Source organism: Balaenoptera physalus, assembly GCF_965194825.1.
Source record: "Balaenoptera physalus genome assembly, chromosome: 6".
In the NCBI taxonomy this organism is placed as follows: Eukaryota; Metazoa; Chordata; class Mammalia; order Artiodactyla; family Balaenopteridae; genus Balaenoptera; species Balaenoptera physalus.
The window spans coordinates 68009077-68035451 of NC_138885.1; the positions used below are offsets into that span (position 1 = coordinate 68009077).

The 26375-nt window shown below is 38.3% G+C and overlaps 1 protein-coding gene and 1 long non-coding RNA gene across 7 annotated transcripts in view; one reads left to right on the forward strand and one right to left on the reverse strand.

Moving 5' to 3' along the window:
• Positions 1 to 26375, forward strand: part of LOC309662602 — a 126316-nt gene that overhangs the window by 92374 nt on the left and 7567 nt on the right. The window lies entirely within an intron of this gene.
• Positions 1 to 26375, reverse strand: part of CHN1 (chimerin 1) — a 201601-nt gene that overhangs the window by 13759 nt on the left and 161467 nt on the right. For all 6 annotated transcript variants that reach the window (XM_082465445.1, XM_082465446.1, XM_082465447.1 and 3 more), the window contains one exon: positions 9241 to 9325. In XM_082465445.1, the coding sequence (XP_082321571.1) occupies positions 9241 to 9325 (85 nt within the window). The remainder of the gene's footprint in view (positions 1 to 9240; positions 9326 to 26375) is intronic.

Sequence of the window (26375 nt, forward strand, 5' to 3'; positions counted from 1 at the left end):
TGAACCTCCAAAAGTAAGAGTATCCCAGGGCCCTCTTAAATTGATGCTGCTCATATTTGTATCTACTCCTAACTCTTTATATATATGTATAAGATAATGAATATAGAATACATCTAGTAGCTAAAAATAGCCACAGTTATTATTTGTTACTACTATTATCAACAGCTTACTAATGCCAAGCACTATTCGAAGTGCTTTACATTATTTACACAAAACTCTATAAACCAGGTACTTTTATTCTTCTCTTTCATAAACCTGATGAAACCAAGCACGTACGTGTTAAGTAACTTACCCACAGCATTTAGTACATTTGAGCTGAAATTCAAGCCTACAAAGATTGTAGAGTCCACGATTTTAACACCTATACCATATTGCCTCTACTGAAGTTGTTCCTTTGCTTTGTCATTTTATTGGGTTATAGCTTCTAAGATGCCAGAACCCAAATATTGTCTAGTTAATATTTTGAGATATTTTATTTTCCACAAGAAGAGCACGATGGCATTTTAGAAGAAATAGAGAGGAATACAAATATTTTGCTAAATTGGACCTAAGAGACATGGACCATACCTGAATAATTTAACTAAAAATAAATGTCACCTTTATGTTTGCTTAAAATATTACCCATTTGTTTTTAAGTTCATGAAAACTTGATGCTGACCTCTCATAAATCCAATCCAACTGGGGTACACACAATTTACAGCCAGGTCTTAATGGATTTGAAAACCATACAGTATCATGACCACTGTCTGTGGTCCTTGGGCAAGCTTCAGTTTTGCTTGCTGTTTGGGCAGAAAGGGGAGCATAACATTTACCTCACAGAATTGTTATAAGAATTAATAAGCCAATGCATTCAAGGTGATTTGCATATTATAAAATGTTAGACAAATACTGATGATGATCATCATTGTTATTATGACTTTTGGTAAAGCTGAAATCTAGTTATATATATGGCAGTAACAGTTAACAAAGACAAGGAAAATTAGCCAAAACTTATAAATGGAATTGTTCTTTCATTAAATACGTAGATACTACCAACTTGAAAAAAGAACTTAAGGCTTGTGGTGACTCTAAGGGAAGAAGTCATGGGTACTGAGCACCTCCCATGTGCAAAAACAGGCTAGGTGTAGAGGGAAGCTGAGTCTTTGAACATGTGTGTGTAAGTGAACAGCACTGGCGATGGCACAGCCCATGCTAATAGTGTCCAAACATCGTCATTACTAAAGAAGAACAGGTGCTTCTTTGAATACGTAAAGGCTGCCAGGGCAAGGAGCTCGAGCTGTACCATCTGAAGAAATGACCCAACGCTGTTCTGTGTAGTTAAATAATGTCCAAATGAATACATAACCCAAACCCCAAATTCCTCTTCATTCTATATTAGATATAAATAAGATTTCTGATTCAATCATAAGGCAACTCAATGGCAATGGCCACTTAAAGGACCTCATTCCCCCTGAAATTTTAATGTTTTGTATAACTTCCGTAATTTAGAGTTAGATCTAGAATCTATTAGTTGTGTGATTTTGAGGGGGTTACTTAAACTTTCTGTGCCCAGTTATATAAAATGGGAATAATAATAGTATTTATCCATTAATATTAGATCTATTATTAGGTTCTATTATTATGCTAATGTGAGGCTTTAATGTTAATACACATAAAATGCTTACACATAGTAAATTATAATTGTTTACCATGACTCTGTTATTATTTAGAAGAATGAAACATTTTGAGAGGCCTTTCCTAGGTAGTGCCCCGGGGTTCATTGTAAGGCACTGTCATAATCAGCTTAAGGTCAGGAGCTAAGCTGACTTCTAGGCCAATTCTGTGTTCGTCAGATGTGAATGCCAGGTCCTGAGAAGGACTTGGATGCTGGGGTTATAACTGCTTCCTCATCTACACTGTTCTTTATACATTTCATTTACATAAACGCACCTCCAAATAGGTACATCATTTTTCTCTGACTGCTTTCACCAAATCTGGGGAGTTTTCAGCCACCAGTTTTTCAAATATCTTTCACCCTCTCACTCTTTATCCTCTCCCGGGACTCCAAAAACACAAATGCTAAATCTTCTGTTACTGTGCTACAGGTCTCTGAAGCTCAGTTCACTTTTAAAAATCTATTTTTGCTCTCATTTGAACTGGATAATATCTACTGATCTATCTTCAGCTTCACAGATTCCTTCCTCTGACATATCATATCTTCCATTGAGCCCATCCCGTGGGTTTATTTGTTAATAAAATTTTCAGTTCTACAATTTACATTTAGTTCTTTCTTATATCTTTATTTCTTTTCTGATATTTCCTACTTTTTTCATTTGTTTCAAGAGTGTTTCTAATTGCTTCCTGGAACGTTTTTATGATAGCTGCTTTCCTTGTCTGATAATTCCAACATCTCTGTCATCTCAATATTGGCGACTGTTGATTGTCTTTTTTCATCTGAGTCGAGATTTTCCTGGTACTTGGTATGAAATGTAATTTTGAACTGCATCCTGGATATTTTGAGTGTTGTAAGACTCTGGTTCCTACTGAAATTTTCAATTTTAGCAGGTAGTTAACCTGTTTAGATTTAGAATGCACATCCTGGCACACTTTCATAGGCTGTGTTTCAAACGTCAAACTAGTTTACAAAGCCTTTGTAATGCTATTGCAGTGCTATTTTGCCTACCAAACTTGTATGTTACTCAAATGGCAGGACTCTACCCCACATTCTGGGGAGGGAAGAGGGCCATATCCTAGTTATTATTGCAGGGTAGGGATGGAAGCCAGGGTTTGCCCACAAACCTGGTCGGGGAGGAGTGCTGTGCTGCATGGAACTGCAGGGTGGGCACGGAAAGAGAGTTCTGATCATGGTCTCAGCTGCCTCATTACTGAAGGTCAGGGATGAAGACAGGGCTCTGCCCATAGACTCACAGGAGAGAAGTGCAACCTTGTTACTGCAGAGTGGGATGGAAAACAGGGTTCTACCCACAGACTTCTGCTGCAGCGTCCAGCAGAAGTCCGTGGGTAGGGGTAGCAATGTGGCTTTATCATGGTGTTCACCTGGAGAATGGTAGATATGGCTAAAAGACTTCTGTCCGGCTTGGGTGCCCTTTTCCCAGGACTCTGGCTAGGAAGAGCCAGCTTTTCTCGGGATTTGTCTGTGCCTATTGGCATTTATGGGTTGTGGGTATCTTTAATGCTCAGGCTGGGATACACAGGAGTTTCAAAAAAACCCAAAATCCAAAATACCACCAGGCAACTCGCTTCTGGGTTCCTTGAGTCCTGAGGTCCCTAATCAGCCTTCCTTCTTTTACCCAACTTTCACAGTCTTTTGATCGTTGATGTATATATTCTGTCCAGGGTCTTTTGTTATCATTATTGTGAGGAATAAAACATATTTATTCAACTAGTCTAGAACTGGAAGAACTCTTACATAATATTTTAAAAGTATAAAAGTCAGCAGGGCTTCATTATCTAAAAATAATGTTGATGTGCCTCATACTTTGTGTACCCAGAAGTCACAGATCCAGCTGGAAATGGCTGTTAGTAACAACCTACCACAGTGTCTTCTTTTCACAAAGAAAATGAAGCTCAGAGAGGCTAAATGACTTGTTCAAGTTGCTCAGCCAGAAACTGTTAGAACTGAGATTTAAACCTTGGCTTCCTAATTCCCAGCCTGTGCTCTTCCCACTGAGTGATATATATACCACTTTTCACCAGCAGTACATCATGTACGCTGAGTTATTGTTTTCAGGGTTGAAGATGAATTTGCTATTTTCAACCTCTTATTCAATGATGTATGTTGTACCTATTATTTGTTGTATATACTTGAGTTTAAAAGGCTCTGCTATATTTTACTGTTACAGAAATCTATATGTGATTTGGCAAGGACTTTTAAAAAGCAGTGATAAAACCTACCCATTATATTCTTGTTTTGTCACATTCTTTCCTAAGTAAGTGGAAATCCAGTAGAAGGCAAAACAGTAAAATTTGGATGCATCCACAGAATATCAAAACATCTGAATGGCACTAATGGTCTGATATTAACATTAACGTTTTTCCTTTGAATGTTTGCAGTTATCTCCCATTTTACACATCAGCAAATGACTAATTTATTTGCGACTCAGTGAAAACTGGACAAAGAGATGACTGAGCTCATATTTAGGTATTTAACGAGAAGGGAAATGTTTCCTAAACTGATATTCTTTCTTACATTTGGCTAAGATTAAACTATGGGACAATATATTATGCTCAATTTTAGAAATAAATTTCAAAGGCCAAATTTTTTGGCAGGATTGGATATGAAGTCCTTCAAAAGACCAAAGGATGGGGTAAAGTCATTAAAGTGAAGTATCGTTATACCCTTAAGTTCACAGTGCAATATACCAGCTCTGCGCTGGCTCTGAAAATTGCTGCTTCAGGGACTAGCAATATATCAATATTTCAGGTTGCCATTAAGACTTTATTTGGTTTTCATACTTATTTATTAAAGTCATATAACTCCTATATAGTTCGATTTCTCCCAGGGAAGCTCTACAGTATAAATGAAAAAAAAAGTCCATAAAAGATTATTTCATTTGTTGCATCTCTTGGTTTGGTAGGTTATTTTTATGTTACAATTAAATCATATTGCCCCCTCCCAATTCTTCAAGTTAATAAGCACAGAATAAACACGTGAAAGGAGGAATGAGAAATTCAAATCATATTTCATTCTGTCCTTATTAATCAAGTATTTCTATTAGAATACTAATTTGAGGTTACTTTCAGATTTTCTGGGCTTGATTTCTCTAAAAAACATGCGTGCTTTATATCTAAAAAGCACAGAAACCTATTTTTTGAAATAAATAGCTGATATTATTTATATTCTATTGACAGGATTAAGGGGTAATGTTAATGTGTGTTTTGAAAGGAAAGGTAATCATTCATTCTTTCCTATGAGTGTTCCTATTTTAAATTAATTGCAAATAGAAGTTTTATTTTAAAACATGTCTCTTAGCTGTCCCTACCTCCACCTCCATGCCCACCCAGGAAAAGTGGGACTAGCCCATTTCTAACATGCATCAGGAGTCATTATTTTCACAAGCAAAATTAAGAAGAATACTTTGTTCTTTGGGATATTTATGAAAACACTGCTTTCAATTAAAAGGAGCTACATGAAAGTCGTAAGCAAGTCTAACCAATTTCTCATTGGGTTACAAGGACAGACATAACTTTTTAGGTACAATCAAAGCAGTAATTAAAATAGAAGACATTACTTCCCCTTCTCCAACCTAAAAGTTAAGTGCTTGTATACGCAAAGCAATAAATACATTTTATTATTAGGAAAAAAACTGCTGCCATTTCCTTTTGGGGGCCGGCAGCAATGATAATGATACACTGGAAAAATGAAGTAACTTTCATAAATAACCAACACTAAGTTGATGTGTCTGATTTACAATTATTATCCGGCTTAACTTCTTAGACTATTTTGGGAAGGCTAAAATGAAAACAATTCAGGAATGCTGGTGGAATAATGGTCTTTTTCATGAGAGAGATGTTTGGTGATCTTATAATAGATTACTTTAACCTATAAGCTTACATTTCACAAAGAAAGGAAAAATGGTCTGGGAAAATTATTCCATCTGAACAACAATGATCCTTTGCACTTAACTTTTTTTTTTTTCATTTTTAAAAATTTTATTTATTTATGGCTGTGTTGGGTCTTCGTTTCTGTGCAAGGGCTTTCTCTAGTTGCGGCAAGTGGGGGCCACTCTTCATCACGGTGCGCGGGCCTCTCACTATCGTGGCCTCTCTTGTTGCAGAGCACAGGCTCCAGACGCGCAGGCTCAGTAATTGTGGGTCACGGGCCCAGTTGCTCCGCGCCATGTGGGATCTTCCCAGACCAGGACTCGAACCCGTGTCCCCTGCATTGGCAGGCAGATTCTCAACCACTGCGCCACCAGGGAAGCCCTGCACTTAACTTTTGAAGGCCACTTACTTTGCTCGTAAATATTTCAGTAGGAGGATCACCACTCCCAAGCTGCAGTTAGATGGTCTCTTGCAATGTCATTTTACTCACTTTAAAGAAGCCTAAAGTAAGGGAGACTGTGGTAGGTGAGGCGTTTAACGCCGACTGTGGAACCTCATGTTGTGGAGTTTTGGAAAGATCATGTCTGCAATGACTGCATCCCCATGACCGTCCCTGCTGCCCCCTCAGCTGTCCTCGTCAGCTGTGGGTGCTGAGCAAGCCTAGAGCTTTCAGTACTGAAGGGACAGCTTGCTTGCTATTAGCTGGATTCAGTCTGATTCCTTCAGCTACTCTGCCACCAGCCTGGTGACTGGAACACCACCCAACACTTTGCATAATGTTAAAAAAAAAAAAAAAGAGGGGGGTGGTGGGATACAAAACTGCTGCTTTTGGCAAACATTCCTTTAAAAATTCCTGACAACTGCTCTTCTGCCTTGGTGGATTTTGAAAAAAGAAACCAGAACAAAGCAAGCTGTTTTAGGGATCAAAAGCAGATAAATACATCTCTTTTCTGACAGGCAGTATTACTTCCATTTTTCTTTGGAAGTAAAAGCTTTAATGCTTAGTGGCTAATGTATTAGTCTTCTGTTGCTGCTGTAACAAATAACCATAAACTCCATGGTTTAAAACAACACGAGTATATCATCTAACAGTTCTGGAGGTCAGAAGTCCAAAATCAGTTTCATGCAAGCCTAAGAAATCAGTTTCTTAGCAAGCCTAAGACCTCCTTCTGGAGGCTCCAGGGGAGAATCTGTTTCTTGCCTTGCCTTTTCCAGCTTCCAGAGGCTGCCTGCATTCATTGGCTCATGGCCCCCTTCCCCCATCTTCAAAGCTAGCAGCATAGCATCTTTGCTCTTTTCTGACCTCTGCTTCTGTTCTTATACCTTTTATCTGACTCAGCCTCTTTTGCCTCCCTCTTACAGGGACGCTTTGATTGTGATTACACTTGGCCACTCTGACAGTCCACAGTAATCTCCCCGTCTCAACTTCATTAACTTAATCACAGAGTCTCCTTTGCCATGAGAGGAAACAGTCACAGGTTCTAGGCATTAGGAAGTAGACATCTTTGGGGAGCCAATGTTCACCCTACCACAGTTAGTTCTCTCTCTCTTGAAGTTCTTAATTCTTTGCATTCTGTTTTATATAAAGTAGATGGCTCAAAGGTCAGGATGAGCCACTTCAGATGAAAGAATCCCACTGTCAATCTAAATGTAATTAGCTGTCATAGAAAACAGAAGTAATTCAAATCCCAACCTTCCACATTTTAAAAAAATGGGTTGACTTGTTCTTATGTTGCTCAGTAATAGGGTTCCAATCACATAGAATATAATGCTTTTGAAGACAAGATATAACATAAAATGAAAAGGCTTTTCTTTACATTGTTGACCTTTACTCACAATAAAAAGTGGAGGCTATTCAAGTGGGTGGCTATGGGATGGGGTGAATCATTTTCTTTCTTCTTTTCCTTCACATTATTACTATCATAAACATTCCAAAACATCTCTTCTAAACATGATTTGGGGTTGTAGCGTATGGCCAAAGATTATTCACATGTGCTGTGCTAGTTCTCTGCTAATAGCTGACTCAAAATTTCCATGTAGATGGCCTTCACTCTTTCAAAATGTAAACAGTAAACATCATCACTCTAGTAAAAGAAAAGCTTTTGAATTAGTGACCGTCTTAAAGTGTGTAAGAAACCGCTGCAGTCTCAGCTGGTCAAGGCTATGTCATAAAGGCAAACCAGGCTTATTAAGACGACCATTCTTCGAGCAGGTGATTTGTGCTTTGGAAAGGGTACTCCATTTGCCTTTGAAACACCACAACGACGTGGATGTTCTTAACTACACGACTGTGTTCCATTCAAAGGCTCAACCACAACCTTCCTAGTGATGGGTCCTCATCCTGACTCTGGGTAACCACCAGCCAGAAAGATAATGTCCTCATTTATTCTCTGGGCAGAGACCTGCAAAGGGGGCTGTCAGCCCTCTAGGATGTTGGAGGAATTAGACTGGCTCTGAGCTGAGGCTCTCCTTGACGGACACCTCTGCACAGTTCAAAGCCAAGACGTGAGGAATTCTTCCCCCTCCTCATGGCAGCAAGGCCCTGAATGGACCTGGCTGGCGATACATGCCTGGAACCTTATCGTGCCTTAGTGCTGCTAAGGGAGTTATAACTGAAGGAAGGGCGACTCGGAGCGTGCACGTGCAACGCATACCACACCTTGCTGTTCAAAGAAAAGGCAATTTAGAAATAAGAAAAATCAAACCCCAGAAGTTTCTGCACATAATGGACAACAAAAATACTCCGTTAGGAATCATGCCACGAAAGAAATGTGGATTTTTACAGTGCTAAACTTGACAGAATTACTTCAGTTACCATTTTGAAATACTTTACTCTTCACATACATTTTTAGAGTTAAGCTTCAGGCAAAAGACATGTAAGAAGGTATTTTTTAGCTTTACAATTTAAATAGCAGAAAGAAACTTCTATGACCTAACATTACACATCTGAAATTTAAATAATTATTTTAAAGCCTATACCAGAATTTAGAGCAGTTTGAATAAACGGCCAGTACTCAGTATAGTTGTTCTATACAAATGAATTTCACATGATGTGAATAACTACTTATTTCATAAAGCATTTCAATAAATCCCTGAGTTGGTTCTTTATGTGGAAACCTTCAAGTTTCTAAATTTAAATCTTTATAAAGATGATATGGCATATTCAAGATTTCAAAATGTCACACACAAAATATTAGTGACTAAGTGGTTTTTCAGAATTTGGTAATCATCTTTTAAGATAAATTCACAGATTTTTTTTAAAGCTTCAATTTGATTTCACAAAATTTAGTAAGGACAATTCAGCTTAACAAGTTATCTTTAAAATTCAGTTTCTAAGGCAACAATCATAGGTCTCTGTACACTGCTTTAAAAAAATCATTCTTATAAATTTAGTTGCTGCAACATCAAAGGCAAGGCAAATATAACTGCCTTACTTTTATCTCCTTTTATCAAACTTTCTGAACAAGACAACTTCTCTCTTTTTAATGGACCAGACTGCTGCCCATTAAGTACAAGAAGGTGAAGGGCAGATAAAATATCAATAATCAAACTGGCTGCCTGAGAATCCAGCCTGTTGCATGTTAAGAGCAAACGGGGGTCCAGCCCATTGTATGTGCAGAATAGCAAAGCTCCTCATGAGTTACTCCTTAAAGCTTCATAACTTACACAGTCAGGAGAAAAGGGAAGAGCTCTTACCTGCACATCTCACTCCCTGAGCAATGAGTCCCCACATGAAGTTGGCACAGTATTCACACCAGTGCGGCCCCCTGAATGTGTGGACCTGAAAAAGAGTAGTGACAAAGTGGCCCCGAGGGGAGATTACAGATGAGGAGATTATTTCCCTTCCAAGCAGTCATACACAAGCCATAGTCAGTATCAAGAGGCACAGTATGGTTACAGCTAGAAAAACCTTGGTTGAGTGGAACTGCCAAGCAGTTACAATTTCCTTCAGAGCTTGATTTCCTCTTTGCTTTAGAAATGGTGATAAATCAAACCAATATTCTGCTATTTACTTTTGAAAACAATTTCTACAGTGGAATTTTCCAACTGGTCCCCTCCAGCTGGAAGCAGTCTCATCTATGCGCTATACAAGTACGGGCATATTCTGAGTGCTACCGCATGAAGGAGGATGAGGAGTAATGTAGAATCTGTCTGTTAAGGATTTTGTCAGATGATCCATCTCCTGTCCTCTGTGACCACAGTTAGGGCCACGGGTGGTGAAGGTGATATTTAGTGGCTGGTTACAACAGAATCATCAAAAAGGGCTAATATCTGTTCAGAACCATTTGATACTATGTTAGCAAAAGAAAATGAATATATTTTAGAAACTGCAGAAGCTACAGTTGATCAGAAACCCTGTTTGAATATAGTAATTATTCACTCATCTTTCCAGCTCATAAAGGTTTTACTGCATTTGATTCTTTTATCCCTAAGAAAGGAACCTCCAAAGAAGAAGGATTCAAATGCCAAGATACCTATAGACTTTATGGATAGGAAAGAGAAGCCATTCTAGCTTAACCTAAATGAAAAAATATTGGTAGAATAGAGAAGCAATAAATCCAAACCCCAAACATTAAAGAATAAAAGAAAAAATATCTTGAATATTATCAATAACACTTTAAGACTTCTGAGCAAGTATTGGCTGAAAATGTACTCAAGAAATAAGTTAAAAGAAAAGGGACAGGGAACAAGGAAGTTACTGATCTGTATCAAATTATTTACTTGAAATAATTTCTTACATATATATGATTTCCTCCAGCAGAAAACAGTAATACAAGAGAGTGAAAATCAAAGTGTGACGATTTGATTTCAACATAAATATCTGCCAAAACAGCTATGGCAAATAATGAAATTCACAGCTAAGACTGTCATTTTTACTACTGTTCTATTTATAGAAGTGATTTTTTGTTTGTTTGTTGGTTATCTATTTTATACACAGTAGTGTGTATATGTTAATCCCAGCCTCCTAATTTATCCCTTCCCCTTTCCCCTTTGGTAAACATTCTGTTTTGGAAATAAGTTCATCTGTGTCTTTTCCTTCCTTTCAGATTCCACATATAAATGATATCATGGTATTTGTGTTTCTCTGTCTGGCTTACTTCACTCAGTATGATAATCTCTAGGTTCATCCATGTTACTGCAAGTGGCATTATTTCATTCTTCTTTATGGCTTAGTAGTATTCCATTGTGTGTGTGTGTGTGTGTGTGTGTGTGTGTGTGTGTGTATGTCTTCTTTATCCATTCATCTGCCGATGGACATTTAGGTTGCTTCCATGTTTTGGCTATTGTAAATAGTGTTGCAGTGACCTTTGGGGTTCTTGTATCTTTCCGAATTATGGTTTTCTTCAGATATATGCCAAGGAGTGGGATTGCTGGATCATATGGTAGCTCTATTTTTAGATTTTTAGGGAACCACCATACTGTTCTCTATAGTGGCTGCACCAATTTACATTCCCACCAACAGTATAGGAGGGTTCCCTTTTCTCCACACCCTCTCCAGCATTTATTGTGTGTGGACTTTTTAAAGATGGCCATTCTGACGGGTGTGAGGTGATACCTCACTGTAGTTTTGATTTGCATTTCTCTAATAATTAGCAATGTTGAGCATCTTTTCATATGCCTTTTGGCTATCTGTATGTCTTCTTTGGAGAAATGTCTATTTAGGTCTTCTGCCCATTTTTTGATTGGATAGTTTGTTTGATATTAAGCTATACGAGCTGTTTGTATATTTTGTCGGTCACATAGTTGGCAAATATTTTCTCCCATTCTGTAGGTTGTCTTTTCATTTTGTTTATGGTTTCCTTTGCTGTGCAAAAGCTTTTAAGTTTAATTAGGTCTTATTTGTATATTAGTAAGTGATTTTAAATATATATATATATATATATAAATAAACTTACTTCAAACTTAAGAGCCTACTGAACATAAGACTTAGCCTGAATGTAAGATACATATATTCCATTTAGAAAAACCATGCCAATTAATTTATGACATGCCACTGATTATAAGCTTAATCCCAATTTCAGAGATGTTAAAATGAAAAAAAAAAAGCATATGGTAGAATCAATGAAATATGGTATATCAGAATTTGAAATACTACTACTGGCCAAAATAGCCATATAAGGTAGCAGTGGATAACCCAGGGTTCATTCCAAGCAGGTATGTGCTTGTGACTCTGATCACTGCCAAGTAAGCTCAAGTACAAAATGTTGTGTTGATTTTGAAAAGGCGGCCATAATCCCTTCTATGTCTTTTATGGAAAAGGGTCAGGAATGCAGATACAGTTGCTTCTGGATTGTTAATGATGTTCAGAGCCTGTAAATTGAAAGCATTTCCTGGAGTTCCTGAAGCCGAGCTCAAGATCAACTTTCAGATAGTCTGTGATGTCTTTATTTTCTTCTGTGTTCCTCTGAGTGAATAAAACTGGATAAAGTATGTAATCTTGCTTTTAATCTGAGGCGAATGAGTGAAATAGATAGCACTGACTCATGTTTTAAAAGTTATATAATCATGAAATAGCTAGAGAATTGTGAAGTTATTTTTAGGGGAAGTCTCAGGATAATCCAGTTTTACTTAACTTGGTAAGGTTAATAAATTGGATTAGAAGTGTGGAGGAAGTCCCGGTTTTGTACCTGCCAGTTACTCGTGATATAGGGTGTTGAAGTTCTACTGGTATGTAAACCACTGAAACAGAGAAGGGCTCTTGGCAAACACAACTGGGTACTGAGATATTGTGATAGAACCAATTCCCTTCCTCACCTTCACAAAGCAGTAATGAATGTGGCCTTTTGAAAACCATGGGGCATTTCTTCATATTACATATGCAGAAGGAAGGGTTTCACTGTCCGAGCGGCCCAATGTTCTCTAATCAGAGGATCACACGTGTATCTCAGAAAGTAATCTTCAGGAAATTGTTCTTTATACATTTCCTTCTTGGACAGGTCTTTATAAAGGCATCTTGCCACTTGGGGCTGGTGTTAGTGGTGGTGGTGTTTTTACTTTTGTTTTTTTAAACTGTTAGTAAGGCAGGTTATGTAGCTCTCCAGGAAATGGTTCTAGAAGTAGGCCTTGAAGCACTGGAAGCTTTTAGATACAAAAATTCAAACGGGAACTGGATTCCCTTTTGAATTTTTGTATCTAAAATTTGTTATTTCTTAAATTTTGTTTGTTTTGTGACTTTCCTGATGCTGGATTGTATTTGTAAAAATGGAGTATTGTAGTCTTTTTGTCTTTTTTATTCCGCTAGAGGTCATCAAAACAAATAGACGTCACTCATTAATTATTTTTATCCATTCGTAAACATTTATTAGGTGATGACATATACAAAGATTAAACCAAATATTGGCTCAAGGAATTCACCATAGGTTTCTCCTGTTAAATATAACGTGAAAAGCCTCTTCTGAAAGTGTCTGCAAAGTGTGAGGGTAGCTGGGGTGGGCACTGCTCGGGTATTACGTGTGAGCTGCGGCTTCCGGGATGAGCAGGGTCAGCCAGGTGAGCAGATCAGGCCTGAATGGGGGTCGGCGTGTTGGAGCGGGGAGCATTAGGTGACCCTAATGGCTGGCGTGGCAAGAGCTGAGAGGCAGATGGGGCCTCTTCCACGCCTACAAATGTATACTTTGTTCAGTCAGCAATGCAGGGCCACTGAAGATTTTTAAGGAAAGTGACACAGTCAAGGGGACAAGGCTGGAGGAAGACAGACTAGGTAGGGTGCTACAGCAGTAGTCCAGGTAACAGATGACACGGATCTGAACTCGGGCAGTGCTGATGGAGAACATGGGGCAGAATCAACAGCGCTTGGTGACTAACTGAATCAGAGGCAAAGGAGAGAGGAAGAACGAGGGCTAACTCTTAGGGGGAAGATGGCATTAACAGGGGGAAGAGAAGTAGAAGAACAGGTTTGGAAGTGAGGTGGGAGGGAAACAGTGGAAGAGATGGAAATGGCTGATTGAAGATTCCTGAGAAACAGGAGGTAACCCATGGAGTAAGGTTCCTGAGGGCATCCAATGGAGATGGGAGCCAGGGCAGAGGGATTAGTTTTGAATTAGAGAAAACTCAACTCTTCCCTTCCCTGTGTTGGCAGGGCCAAGGGTAAGGGGGAGAGGATGGCTGTGCAGTGCAGGAGTGGTGGGGGCCTGGAGGCAGAAGGCTAAGGGAGTTCATACCCGATGGTCTAGTTTCTGTGTGTTAGGAAGTAAGTTCAGTCATGGAACCAATGAAGAGTTTAGAAAAAGTGGGGAATAGGAACTGGAACTGGCCAGCAATTCAGAGAAGGGCTGTTGGACTTGAAAGCAAGCTTCTTTCCTGGATGTCATTACAATCATACTATAACAGTGTCAAGTGCATTAAAGAAAAAGTGACAAATACTTTCTTTTAAAAAGGGTGATTGTGTTATATTTGAGCTTTATCTAAATGTTTTCTTTTATATGCAGTTTTATATTATCAGTGATATTTATATCACATATTTTACCAATTCAGAAAAAGATATCTTTAACAAGTCAGTTGCACAAATTGTACAACTTAGAATAGCTCTGCAGTTGTTCTCCTCTACCTAGCATGACGGAAACAGGGCGCTGTTCCCGCAGATGAGGCTCTAGGGCACTGACACCTGCAGATAATTCTGCTTCCTAGATATGGTTGTATTTTGATTACCCGTCTCAGAATGATCAAATCAGAATGTAACAGGCATTCAAAACGCAATAATTAAAAGGTCAAAAGTTGCATCTTGGGGGTTCTTTCTGCTTAGGAGAATGCTAAGAAAGAGCTAGGATGGGATCTGGCAGAAAGGAGGCCTGAGTGGTTCACAAGGAGTGCAGGAGCTCGGGCCAAGCCCTGGTTTATAAGACAGAGTGACTTGTGCCTGTGATTCCCTGTAGTGTAGCAGACGCCCTTAGACATCTGCACAGGTCAACACTCAGGGAATCAAGATTACTGACGTCTTCATAACAGAACACAATGAACACTCATTAGGTGACATTTTCCATTTTTAGGGGATTTCAATTCTAAATTGCCCCAGATTTTTATGTTTTCATAAGTTTGTGTTTTAGTTTTCCTGTCTCTTCTTATTCTCCAAAGTTGTTGGCTCTTTTTCTTTCCTCCTAACCATTCTCCCTTTTCCATCCATCAGTTCTCAGTTACGGACCAGGAAATCTGATAACTTTGCTAGCACTGGATATAAGTCAAGAAAATGTGTCATCTATCTTCCTCTTGAAGGTGTTAAGAAACCAAACCAAATGAAACCCACCAGATTTCTGGTTTCTTGTAGCTGAGGCTGAGGGACAGTGGTCTTGTGAGAAAGGAGGTGTTAGCATCTTGTTTTTTATTCTGTGACATTCTTTAGTCTCTAGTTATTGTTTCTTATAAGCAGAAGCCACCTCTGTTTCTGCTGTTTACTGTATGACCATAATGACATACACTGGCTTTAAAAGGTGGGAAAATAACCAATTCCTTTATAAACAGGACTGTTTCTTCTTTAGAGTTATTTAAACAAATCACTTGATCATTTTATAAAAAAGGGATTCCTTTGGGGGATGTTTTGGTAACAATCAGCATCATCATATAACAGTATTAGTGAGGTCAGAGATGGTCCTGAGAAAAGTAACCTTGTAAGTTGGCCACAAGTATTTTTTTTCTAGGCCACCTCCAAAGCTTTTGGTACATCTTGACAAATGAAAGTGAAAGAGTACACGGCTTGAATTATACCTTCATGAACAAAGGGCATAGCAACTTGTTTTAAAGACCTCTTCTCTTTTGCAACTGGAAAAAGGACAACTTTATTACCATGGCATCTGAGATTGCTCTCACCTGTGAATACCTCCTGTCACATCAATCACCTTAAAACTGGAGATGAAAGACTGGATTAACTAATGGACCCAAAAGAGTCTGTCACAGGGAGAGCAGTGGTCAGAAGCAGGCTGAAAAGGACAGACAGTGAGGGAGATGGGTGGGCTACTGAGAGGCCCACGTGGCACAGGCCAAGGGTCCTGTGTCTCCTGTGTACTGGCCTAGGTAAAAACTGAAGCCATTCTCACTGGGCCTACTGTTATACTGACCCAAACCCTGGCTTCTATAAGAAAACCAGCACGTCTGCTTCTCATGTTTCTGACGTTCACATCTCCAGTTTGAATGGCAGTAACAGAAACAATGGAAAAGAATTCCATGCTATTAGAAGAGAAAGAAAAATTCAGCACATCTTCATTATCCCTTCCAAGCCATAACACTACCTCTAGAAATAAGCATGAATGCAAACAGCCAAGGAGCATGCCTGCAAAGCCTGCTGCAAATGTAAACTATGTTGGAGGCAATAAGAACGTTGGGGGAAATGCAATTGTGCTTGAGAAGGTGGGAATGACATTTCAGCTGCCGCTCTTCATTTGGGAGGCCCTGATGAGTCAGTTTCTCCAGCACGGTACTGGGCAATGAAGGGAGAGAACAGATGATCAAAATCGAAACGAAAGGAACATAGGTAGGCAGGCAGCTGGGCAGGAAAGGCTTTCTCTCTCTCTTTTTTTTTCTTTTCCATTTTTATCTTTAGGGCAACCAGAATGTACTCTTTTAAGTAACCGATTTTAGTCTCACCAAGATGGCTTGATTTTGATCCAAAAGATTTGGAATTTAGAATTTGGGTCCTAATTTGACCTCTTCAGTTAAAGTATATGTTGATTTATACTAAGTAATGAGAAGAGAATGGAGAACATTGGCTATGATCATTAACAACAAATACATAAAATTGTATAGAGGTTCCCTATAGGAAAAAAAGGTAGGGAGGGGGAACTTAAAAACAGGAGTATCTTTAGTATCAAAGCGATACCTTCTTGCCTTGTTATTTAAACTGTTAGTGGTCTTAACATTCTTCAGGAAAAATCTATAACAAACAGTAAGGTTTGGGTACGGTTAAGCCAGCAGCACTGATAATCACGCTGACTGTGCCTCCCCCTCTTGTCCTGATGGAATGGACATGAAAGGTGGTGCCCACACCAGGAAAGGCAGAAGGAATGCCCGGAGCACTTGCTGAAACATGGCTTCGAGCAGTACTTGGGGCTGGTGAGTGCCTGGTATAGGAGGAGGGGCACACCCTCTGGCCGGCGGCAGACAGGATGATCTAGGAGGTTCTGTGTGCAGGGGGGCACTGGACAGCTGGCGAAGGGGCGCAGGTGCTAATAACGGCTTCTACAACTGGCTGCTACACATGATTGTGCAGGGAGTCTGTGAGGTACACACTTCCCCTCACAAGCAGTTAACAGCGTCAGAAGTATTACTGTGAAAAGCATGACAAATGACAGAAAACTCAGCGACCTAATGTTTCAAGAGTGAGAAAACTGTTCAAAATTGAGGGAGATAACTATAAAAGCCTGCTGGACATAAGATGGTCATACCGCAAATAAGTGGTATCCCCTTAAATATGAGAAATAACTACAGGAAAAAGCTGATATAAATAACATGGTTAGGCTATGACAACACTAGTCGTACTTTACTAGTAGGCAATTACTAGGACAATATTAATAATTTAGCTCTGCTTCCACATGAAAAACATAAAAATGGTTTTTATTAATTGGTATATAAAACAATACTTTAAACATGCACAGAAAAAATAATGAATTATTATCAATTCTACTCACACAGTCCATTCACCATAATCCTATACAGGGCCTTACTAACAAAGTTTAAATTTCTTTATGGCTTCCTTCATGATCTACATTTCCCTATCAACACTAGCCCAATGAAGGAGAAATGTCTAAAATTACAGCTGAGGGACTTCCCCTGGAGGTCCAGTGGTTAAGACTCTGTGCTTCCACTGCAGGGGGCACAGGTTCGATCCCTGGTCGGGATCCCGTGCTGTGTGGTGTGGCCAAAAGTAAATAAATAAAGTTACAGCTGAGCTGATGTGGTGCAAATGAACTTGCTGAGAATCATACACAACCACATTAACACTGGAACACGAACGTAGTTTCTGGTGTCAAGGTTCTGTTCTAAGCTGCAAGAGTGGCCCCTTGCACAAAGCCATCGACTTGAAATCCTGGAATCAGGCAGTGGAAACATCAAAGTAATCAAGGCATTTATTTTATTTATTTATCACATTACAAGGTACAGTTTGTATAATAAGTAACAATAAATATCACCCAGTAATTAAAAAACACTTTCCATTTCAAAATATGGGTGCTTAAAGTATTAAAAACCCTATAATTTAATGTTTAGCCATTTTCCAGGTTTCAGAAGCAAATTTCTTTTTAATTTCTTTTCATAGGAGCTCTAATGAGAGCTTTACCTCTAAACTGAATAACGGTTAAAGTTTAAACATGTCACATGCCATACCTAAAACACTTCTACTTTGACAGTTTAGTTTCATTACTTGGAATAATGTTTGCATTCAAATACCAGTGGTAAAAAATATCGACACAGTGAATCAATACTTCAAAATACCGATCTCCTAAAGTTGTATTATGAAGGTATTGATATAACAGGAAAATAAAATCAATGAATCAACTTGGTTGTGCAATAAAATCCACTGTATAATACACAGCTGAGTGACAGATAATCTCTATACCACATTGCAGTATGTAAACTGAACACTGAGAGACAAAAAAAGCCTCAGACTAATCCATGTTATCTTATGATCCATAATTCCACAAAGCCTCAAAGTCTGTACTAATATTAACATTTCCACAAAACCAGATTTCAATTTCTCTTTGGTTTGGTTGTAAATATGTCATCTAAAGAAGTTTGCTGTTAAAACATATTATATTATGAATAAAGTATTCCTCTAATACACCTGGAAAAAGGTTTGACTAAAATGTGCAAAAAAATTATTAAACTATGTAGTTCAAACCCTTTTTAAAGCTCTAGTAAAAGAGATCCAGATTTTCTCTATTGTTTTTCTATTGGTTTAATTGGGTCTTTTTCTAGTTGTCTAAGGTGGAAGCTAATTGATTTGACCTTTTTTTTCTTTCCCCAAATAAGCACTTAATGGTACAAATTTCACTTTAAGCACTACTTCAGCCACATTCCACAAATTTTGATGTGTTGTATTTTTCTTTTTATTCAGTTCAAAATATTTTCCAGTGTCCCTGTGATTACTTCTTTAATTCATGAGTTATTTAACAGTAAGTTGTTTAATTTCCAAATATGTGGGAACATTTTCAGATATCTGTTACTGATTTTGAATTTAATTCTATCGTGGTAAGAGGATATACTTTGTATGATTTCAGTCCTTTTACATTTATTGACACTTGTTTTATGGCCCAGAATATTGTCTATTTGGTGAATCTTTCATGTTCACTTGAATAGTATGTGTATTCTGCTGTTGCCAAGTAGAATACAAATATCAGCTAGGTCAAATTGGTTGATACTGTTGTTCAAGTCTTCTAAGTCCTTACTAATTTTCCATTTGTTCTATTTGTCTATTTGTCCTATCTCTGAGAGAGAAGTGTAGAGATCTCCATCTCTAATTGTGGATTTGTCCATTTCACTTTTCAATTCAGTTGTTGCTTTACATATTTTGAATCTGTTTTTAGGTGCCTATAAAATTTAAGTTATGTCCTCTGAATGAATTTTATTTTTTATTAATTAATTTTATTTATTTTTGGCCGTGTTGGGTCTTTGTTGCTGCACGCGGGCTTTCTCTAGCTGCGGCAGGCGGGGGCTACTCTTCGCTGCAGCGTGAGGGCGTCTCGTTGTGGTGGCTTCTCTTGTTGAGAAGCACGGGTTTTAGGTGCATGGGCTTCAGTAGTTGTGGCACACGGGCTTAGTTGCTCTGTGGCATGTGGGATCTTCCCAGACCAGGTATTGAACCCATGTCCCTTGCATTGGCAGGCGGATTATTTTTTTCTTCTTCTTCTTCTTTTTTATTAATTTATTTATTTATGGCTGTGTTGGGTCTTCATTTCTGTGCAAGGGCTTTCTCTAGTTGCGGCAAGCGGGGGCCACTCTTCATTGCGGTGCGCGGGCCTCTCACTATCGTGGCCTCTCTTGTTGCGGAGCACAGGCTCCAGACGCGCAGGCTCAGTAATTGTGGCTCACGGGCCCAGTCGCTCCATGGCATGTGGGATCTTCCCAGACCAGGGCTCGAACCCATGTCCCCTGCACTGGCAGGCTCTCAACCACTGCGCCACCAGGGAAACCCTGGCAGGCGGATTCTTAACCACTGTGCCACCAGGGAAGTCCCCTCTTAATGAATTTTAATGTTTTTACTGCCAATAATATTTATTCTTAAAACTATTATGTTTAGTATAAATATAGCTATGCTAATTTTCTTCGAATTATTGTCTATATGGTATATCTCTTTCTTTTTACCTCTCTGTGTCTTTAAAGTGGATTTCTTGTGGATAGAATATAGTTGGGTCTCGGTTTTTAAATCCAATCTGACAACAACCTCTATCTTTTAATGGAGTGTTTAGTCTAGTTCCATTTAATGTAACTATCAGTATAACTGGGTTTAAATCTGTTATCTTGCTTTTTCTTTCTATATATTCCGTTTGTTCTTTTTTCTCTTTTCTTGCATAATTTTGGATAAATTACATACTTTTTACGAATCCATTTTGCCTCCTCTATTAGCTTATAACTATTTTATTCTTTAGAGTTCTAAAGTTTACAGTACACATCTTTAACAATATTATACTCTACCCTCAATATTATACCACTTCATGTATACTGTATCTTACAACAGTACATTTCCACTCCTCCCACCCTGTACTTTATGATATTGTTTTACTTGTACAAACTACATATTACTATTTTTGCCTTAAACAGTAAATTTATGTTTTAAAAAACACTAAAATGAAGGAAAAGAAACATATTTTACACTTACCTATATGTTTACCATTTCTGGCATTCTTTATTGTTTCGTACAGATCTAAATTTCTATCTGGTATTATTTTCCTTCTGTCTGAAGAACTTCCTTTAATATTCTTATAGCATAGGTCTCTTGGTGATGGATTCACTCAGTTTTTCTTTGTTTAAAAAACAAATATTTTATTTTGTCTTCATTTTTGAAAGATAGTTTTGCTGGATATAGAATTCTAGGTTATAGTTTTTGTTGTTGCGTACTTTGAAAATGTTATTCCATTGTCTTGCATAGTTGCTGATGAGAATTTTGCGTCATTCTTTATTCATCTGTATGTAACAAGTATTCTTCCCACTTCCCCTGCTGCTTTTTAAAGAACTTTGTAAAATATGTAAGAGTACCAGTGACAAAGGAAAATAACCCATGTTTCTTCTGCTGACATATTTTTCCTACATTGAAATAATCTTAAAGATGCTAAGAAAAAACCCAGTAGTGTAATTTTCTTCTTTTAAAAAAATGTACTTCTAACTCCAAGTACACTGAAGTTAGATTGATTGGCATTGTCCCACTGGTCACTGATGCTGTGCCCCCCACCCCCCACCAAACTTTTGATTCTTTCTGTCCTCCATTTTGGTTATTTTTTATTGCTGTGTCTTCTGGTTCACTAATCTTGTCTTCTGTGGTACCTAATATGCCATTAATACCATCCAATGTATTTTAAATTTCAGGTATATTTTTCATCTCTAGAGATTCCATTTGGATTGTTTTAAATAGTTTCCATTTCTTTCCTCACTGCAGCCTTTAGTCTACTGCTAATTCAGTCATGTTACTAAGATGATACCATTTTGAGGACTTTTAAACAATGCCTTATGTTTTATGATGTCTTTCTATTCCGACTGGTGGGCAAAACTATATGCAGCCCAGGGACAATTTCAGTAATTATTCAGCCTATTGCTTTCTGGTGGTTTTCTGATAGTTTTTTCTCATGCAGGTGTAGATAAGTACCAAAGACTCCTGAAGACTCCTATGCAGATCTCCAGAGCTCTTTCAGTGTACAGCTCTGTCCCCCAGGTACCCTGCCCCAGAAATTTTAGCTGCTTTGTCTTGCCAAACTCCAGTCTCTGTGTCCTCAACTTGGTTAGACCAGCAGGTCCTCTTTGGATTCCCGCTCCAGGTGCTGTGGCCTAGAAACTGCCTCCAGGCAGTGAGAGCAATCTTAAGATTCATCTTGTTTGTGTTCCTTCTTTAGGTATCACAGAACTGTAACACCTGTTGTTCAATGTCTGACTGTTGTTTTATATACTTTTTATGGTTTGCTAGTTGTGTAAGATGGGAAGGTATATCTATTTCTTCCATGGCTTCCATGGCTGAAAGTGGGAGTTCAGATTATATTCTTGTTTCTAAAACTGATCTTTCATTTGAGCTTGAACTTGACGTTAACCTAATCAGCAATTCTCAATGCCCTTTATATAGGCTGAACTGCTTCAGGATTCTTTTACCCTCATGCTCTACAAGCTTGCTTCTCTCAGCAAAGTGTTACATTAACATTGTTGTATTCAGTAGGCTGTATAGTAGGGTCTTGTAACTGGTGATTTCATTTGTCATTTAATGTTGTAGTGGGCATTTCTTATTTTTTAGCCATGCAGAATAGATGTCTTGTCTTTGTATAATGGTCCTCAATCCATGTGAACTGTATGGAGCTGATCCTATGCCAAGCTCCAGGGGAGGGTATGTGACCTAGATCTAAGCCAATAAGCACATTCCATTCTCCTAAACCAGAGCTAATGGTTCACAGATGGGCATACAAGATAACTGTGTGAATGCCTACCAGGCCTAGACCTTTTGCTCAAATAGTCTCTTTTTTGGAGCTGACTAGAATCTGAGAATATACACAGCTGGAGCCTTTGCCAGCCATCTTGTCACCAGAGGGAGCCTAAAAAATGAAGACAGAGCTGGAAGACAGGATTCTGGTAGCATTTTAAGCCCCTGGGCTAAGGGATACCTTCAACTAACACTGAACTTTTCCTACTATGTGAGTTAATAATTTCCCATTTTGCCTCCATGAGCATGGGCTGGGCTTTCTGACACTTGCAATGGAAAGTCTCCCATCTGTTCCATCAAATGGTAAATATCAGTCATGGGTTCCAAGTGGATTTTTTAAAAAGACACACTGAAGCAATGTCATACAATTGTGGATTAATGAGCTGTAATAGCAAACCATCAAAGCAAAATCACATACCTCCAAGAGATGGACCTTCTCTTTATGAATGCACTGTGCAAGCCTGTAAGGCAGAGCCACAAGCAGCCATCAGGGTGTGGGACATGTAAGGGCTAGAACTCCAAGAAAAGGGAGTTCTACAAAAAAGAAAGAACGAGCCTGACATTTTAGGCCTGATCTGGGCAAATCCATTCACATAGCCAAAAACGTCATCTCTACTACAACAGTCTTGAGGATATCATCTACCACGTCAAGAAGCCTCTGGCCCCCATGACCTAAAAATGAATATATTCTTTTCTTTTTAATTTTTGTCTGGATAACGCTTTAAAAAACACACCCAGTTCTGCTTTTGCTCCCCCCAAAATATAAACATGTAGAAAATAAGCAGCTGACAATGTTCTTCAGAAGTGTAACATCACTGGGCTATTTCCCCTTTTCTTTTTAGCTTTCCTATTTTGCAGCCGGAAGAATAGTAAGATAATTTAATATGAGAAGTTAGTAAACCTGAAAAAAAGCTATTGGTATGGTATTTATCAGGAAAATAATCTGTAGTGGTTTTCAGATACCAGCAGTGCTGTGGTAAAATATCTAAGAAAGAAAAATCAGTATCTGCATGTGTTCTCTTCACTTAAAAAATTCTTTCCTAGATTTATATTCCACTTCCTTTGGTGTTTATGCATGTCTCTCTTTTTTTCTCTGCCCTTTGGGCAATGATATTTTTGTGTCAGATACTATTACATACGAATAATGAATGCTAATAATGATAATAATTGTACTGAGATATAGGGAAGTAAGATGTTATGACATGTACATAGTCAAAGCATGTGCTTGAGGAATATTTTATTAAAGCCACAATAGGCTTCACTATTAAGTAAGACTCTTTGTCCTCCGAGGAACGTTGATATAGTGTGTCACAAAGAAGATGAAGTATAAAAGTATAATTTGTCGAACAAGGTTTTGGAAAACAGAAATGAAATATTATACATGTATCTCTCCTATTAACTTACAAAATAAGCAGAATAGAATTAAGACTTAATCCTCAGTTAAATCTGGGGGTGGGTGGGATGGATATATGATACAAATGACTATAAAAAGTTGCCTTTAAAGTACTAACATGTCCCAAATCCTTGAAGGTTAGATTACTATGTGGACAAAAACTAAAATATTAAGAGAACAGAATTCTGGAGGAAGTGACTTTTTAAAATTGTGTGTTCTTCCTAAGGATTTATTTGCATCCTTAGCTTGTTATTGTGTCAGGAGTCACATGCCAGGCCGATTCTCTACTTTGGGATAAATTTTGGAGAAACCAAATTTTCTAAAACATTAAATCAGCAGGATATACATACATGATGGAAATCATCAATACCATATTAGATGCAGTTGTCTACCAGAGGGTCTCAAATTAGGATACTGGTTGAAAATAAGAACTAGGATAGGTGCTGGTGAGCGAGAGAGTGCCAGGCTCCTCCTTAAGGCGTTTAAAAGTGGCAACGCTAACATCTTAAAGGCTGGCCTCAGGTTTTGTTTTATTTTTAAATTGTTTGGTTTTTAATTTCATAAAAGACATGGTACACCTAGTATGTTCCACTAACAGTCTCCTAGTGAAAACAAACTTGCAAATCTCTCCCCAAATGTTAAATTACTCTCTAATATTTTTTGTTTCTTAATTCCATAAAAGAAATAGGACACCTAATAAGTTCCACTAACAGTCTCCAAGTAAGAAAAACTTCCAAATCTCTCTCCAAATTTGAAAGGAACAAAAGCAAAAATAGGCAAGTGAGACTACATCTAATGATAAATCTTCTGCACAGCAAAGGAAATAATCAACAGAGTGAAAAGGCAACCCATTGCTGGATCATAATAAAGTTTTAATTTTTTGAGGAACCTCCATAATGTTTTCCATAATGGCTGTACCAATTTACATTCCCATCAACAGTGTACAAGAGTTCCCTTTTCTCCACATCCTCGCCTACACCAGTTATCTTTTGTCTTTTTGACAACAGCCATTCTAACAGGTGTGAGATATCTCACTGTGGTTTGATTTGCATTCCCCTGATGATCAGTGATGCTGAACACCTCTTCATACAGCTGTTGGCCATTTGTATATCTTCTTTTGAGAAAGGTCTATTCAGGTCCTTTGCTCATTTTTAAATCGAGTTTTTTGTTTGTTTTTGGTTTTTTTGCTATTGAGTTGTATGACTTCCCTATATATTTTGGATATTAATCCCTTATCAGATATATGATTTGCAAATATTTTCTCTTATTCCATAGGTTGCCTTTTCACTCTGCTGTTTCCTTTACTGTGCAGAAGTTTTTAGCTTGATGTAATCTCACTTGTCTATTTTTCTTTTGCTGCCTATGCTTTGGTGCCATATCTAAATAATCATTGCCCAGACCACAGTCAAGAACGTTTTCTTCCCCTCTACTTTCATCTACTAGTTTTTTGGTTTCAGGGCTTATATTTAAGTCTTTAATCTGTTTTGAGTTGGTTTTTATAAATGCTGTGAGATAGGGCCAATTTCATTCTTCTGCATGTGGATATTCAGCTTTCCTAACATCATTTATTGAACAGACTATCCTTTCCCCATTTAGTGTTCTTGGAACCCTTGTTGAAGTTCAGTTGACCACAGATGTATGGATTTATTTCTGGGGTTTCTAGTTCATTCCATTGGTCTACAGGTCTGTTTTTATGCCAGTACCATACTGTTTTGATTATTGGAGCTTTGTAATATATTTTGAAATCATTAAGTGTGGTGCCTTCAATTTTGTTGTTCTTGCTCAAGATTGCTTTGGTTATTTAGGATATTTTGTGGTTCCGCATGAATTTTAGGATGTCTTTTTCTATTTCTGTAAAGAATGTCATTGGGATTTTGATAGGCATTGCATTGAATATGTAGATCACTTTGGATAGTATGGACATTTTAGCAATATTAATTCTTCTAATCCATGAAATGATGAGTTTCTCTTGAGTTAAGTACAATATTTAAAGTTCTCTAGCTCCATAAAGTGGCTATGAAGAAGTATAAGCAACTATGTGCAAACCAACAAAAACCTTGTGAAATGTTTCCTTTTGGAGTATTAATGTTAGGCAGTAACCCTTCCAATGACCTTAATGATCTAGATCTACACTCAAGGTGTCATAACCAGTTCCCCAGCCAGCATTACAAAACACAAGAAGGATAGACAGGACTGAGGTTGAGAGGGCCACAGTGCTGGGGTGCAGTGTACAGGCCTGGATGGAAGTGCATGATGAGTCACTGTGGTCCTACTCACCACCAGCAGCGGCAGAAGTAAAAAGTGGAGCAGTGTGTGTTCATTTTTGTTTTTTGTTTTTGGCTTCCATATCATCTGGTAAGTACTATACTGGATAGCAACAGAAACACAGTGCCTACAGGGACTTTACAGATGATCTCTTAGTTTCTCTCCATCACCCTCTACAAGTTTGACTGCCCTAGACAGAGAGAACTGCCCACTATGCTCTGATCTTTATTTTTTTTTAAATGGAATTCTTGCAGTCTCTTTTTTTAAAAATTTTTATTTATTTATTTATTTATTTATGGCTGTGTTGGGTCTTTGTTTCTGTGCAAGGGCTTTTTCTAGTTGTGGCAAGTGGGGGCCACTATTCATCGCGGTGCGCGGGCCTCTCACTATCGTGGCCTCTCTTGTTGCGGAGCACAGGCTCCAGACACGCAGGCTCAGTAATTGTGGCTCACGGGCCTAGTTGCTCCGCGGCATGTGGGATCTTCCCAGACCAGGGCTCGAACCCGTGTCCCCTGCATTGGCAGGCAGATTCTCAACCACTGCGCCACCAGGGAAGCCCTGATCTTTATTTTTATC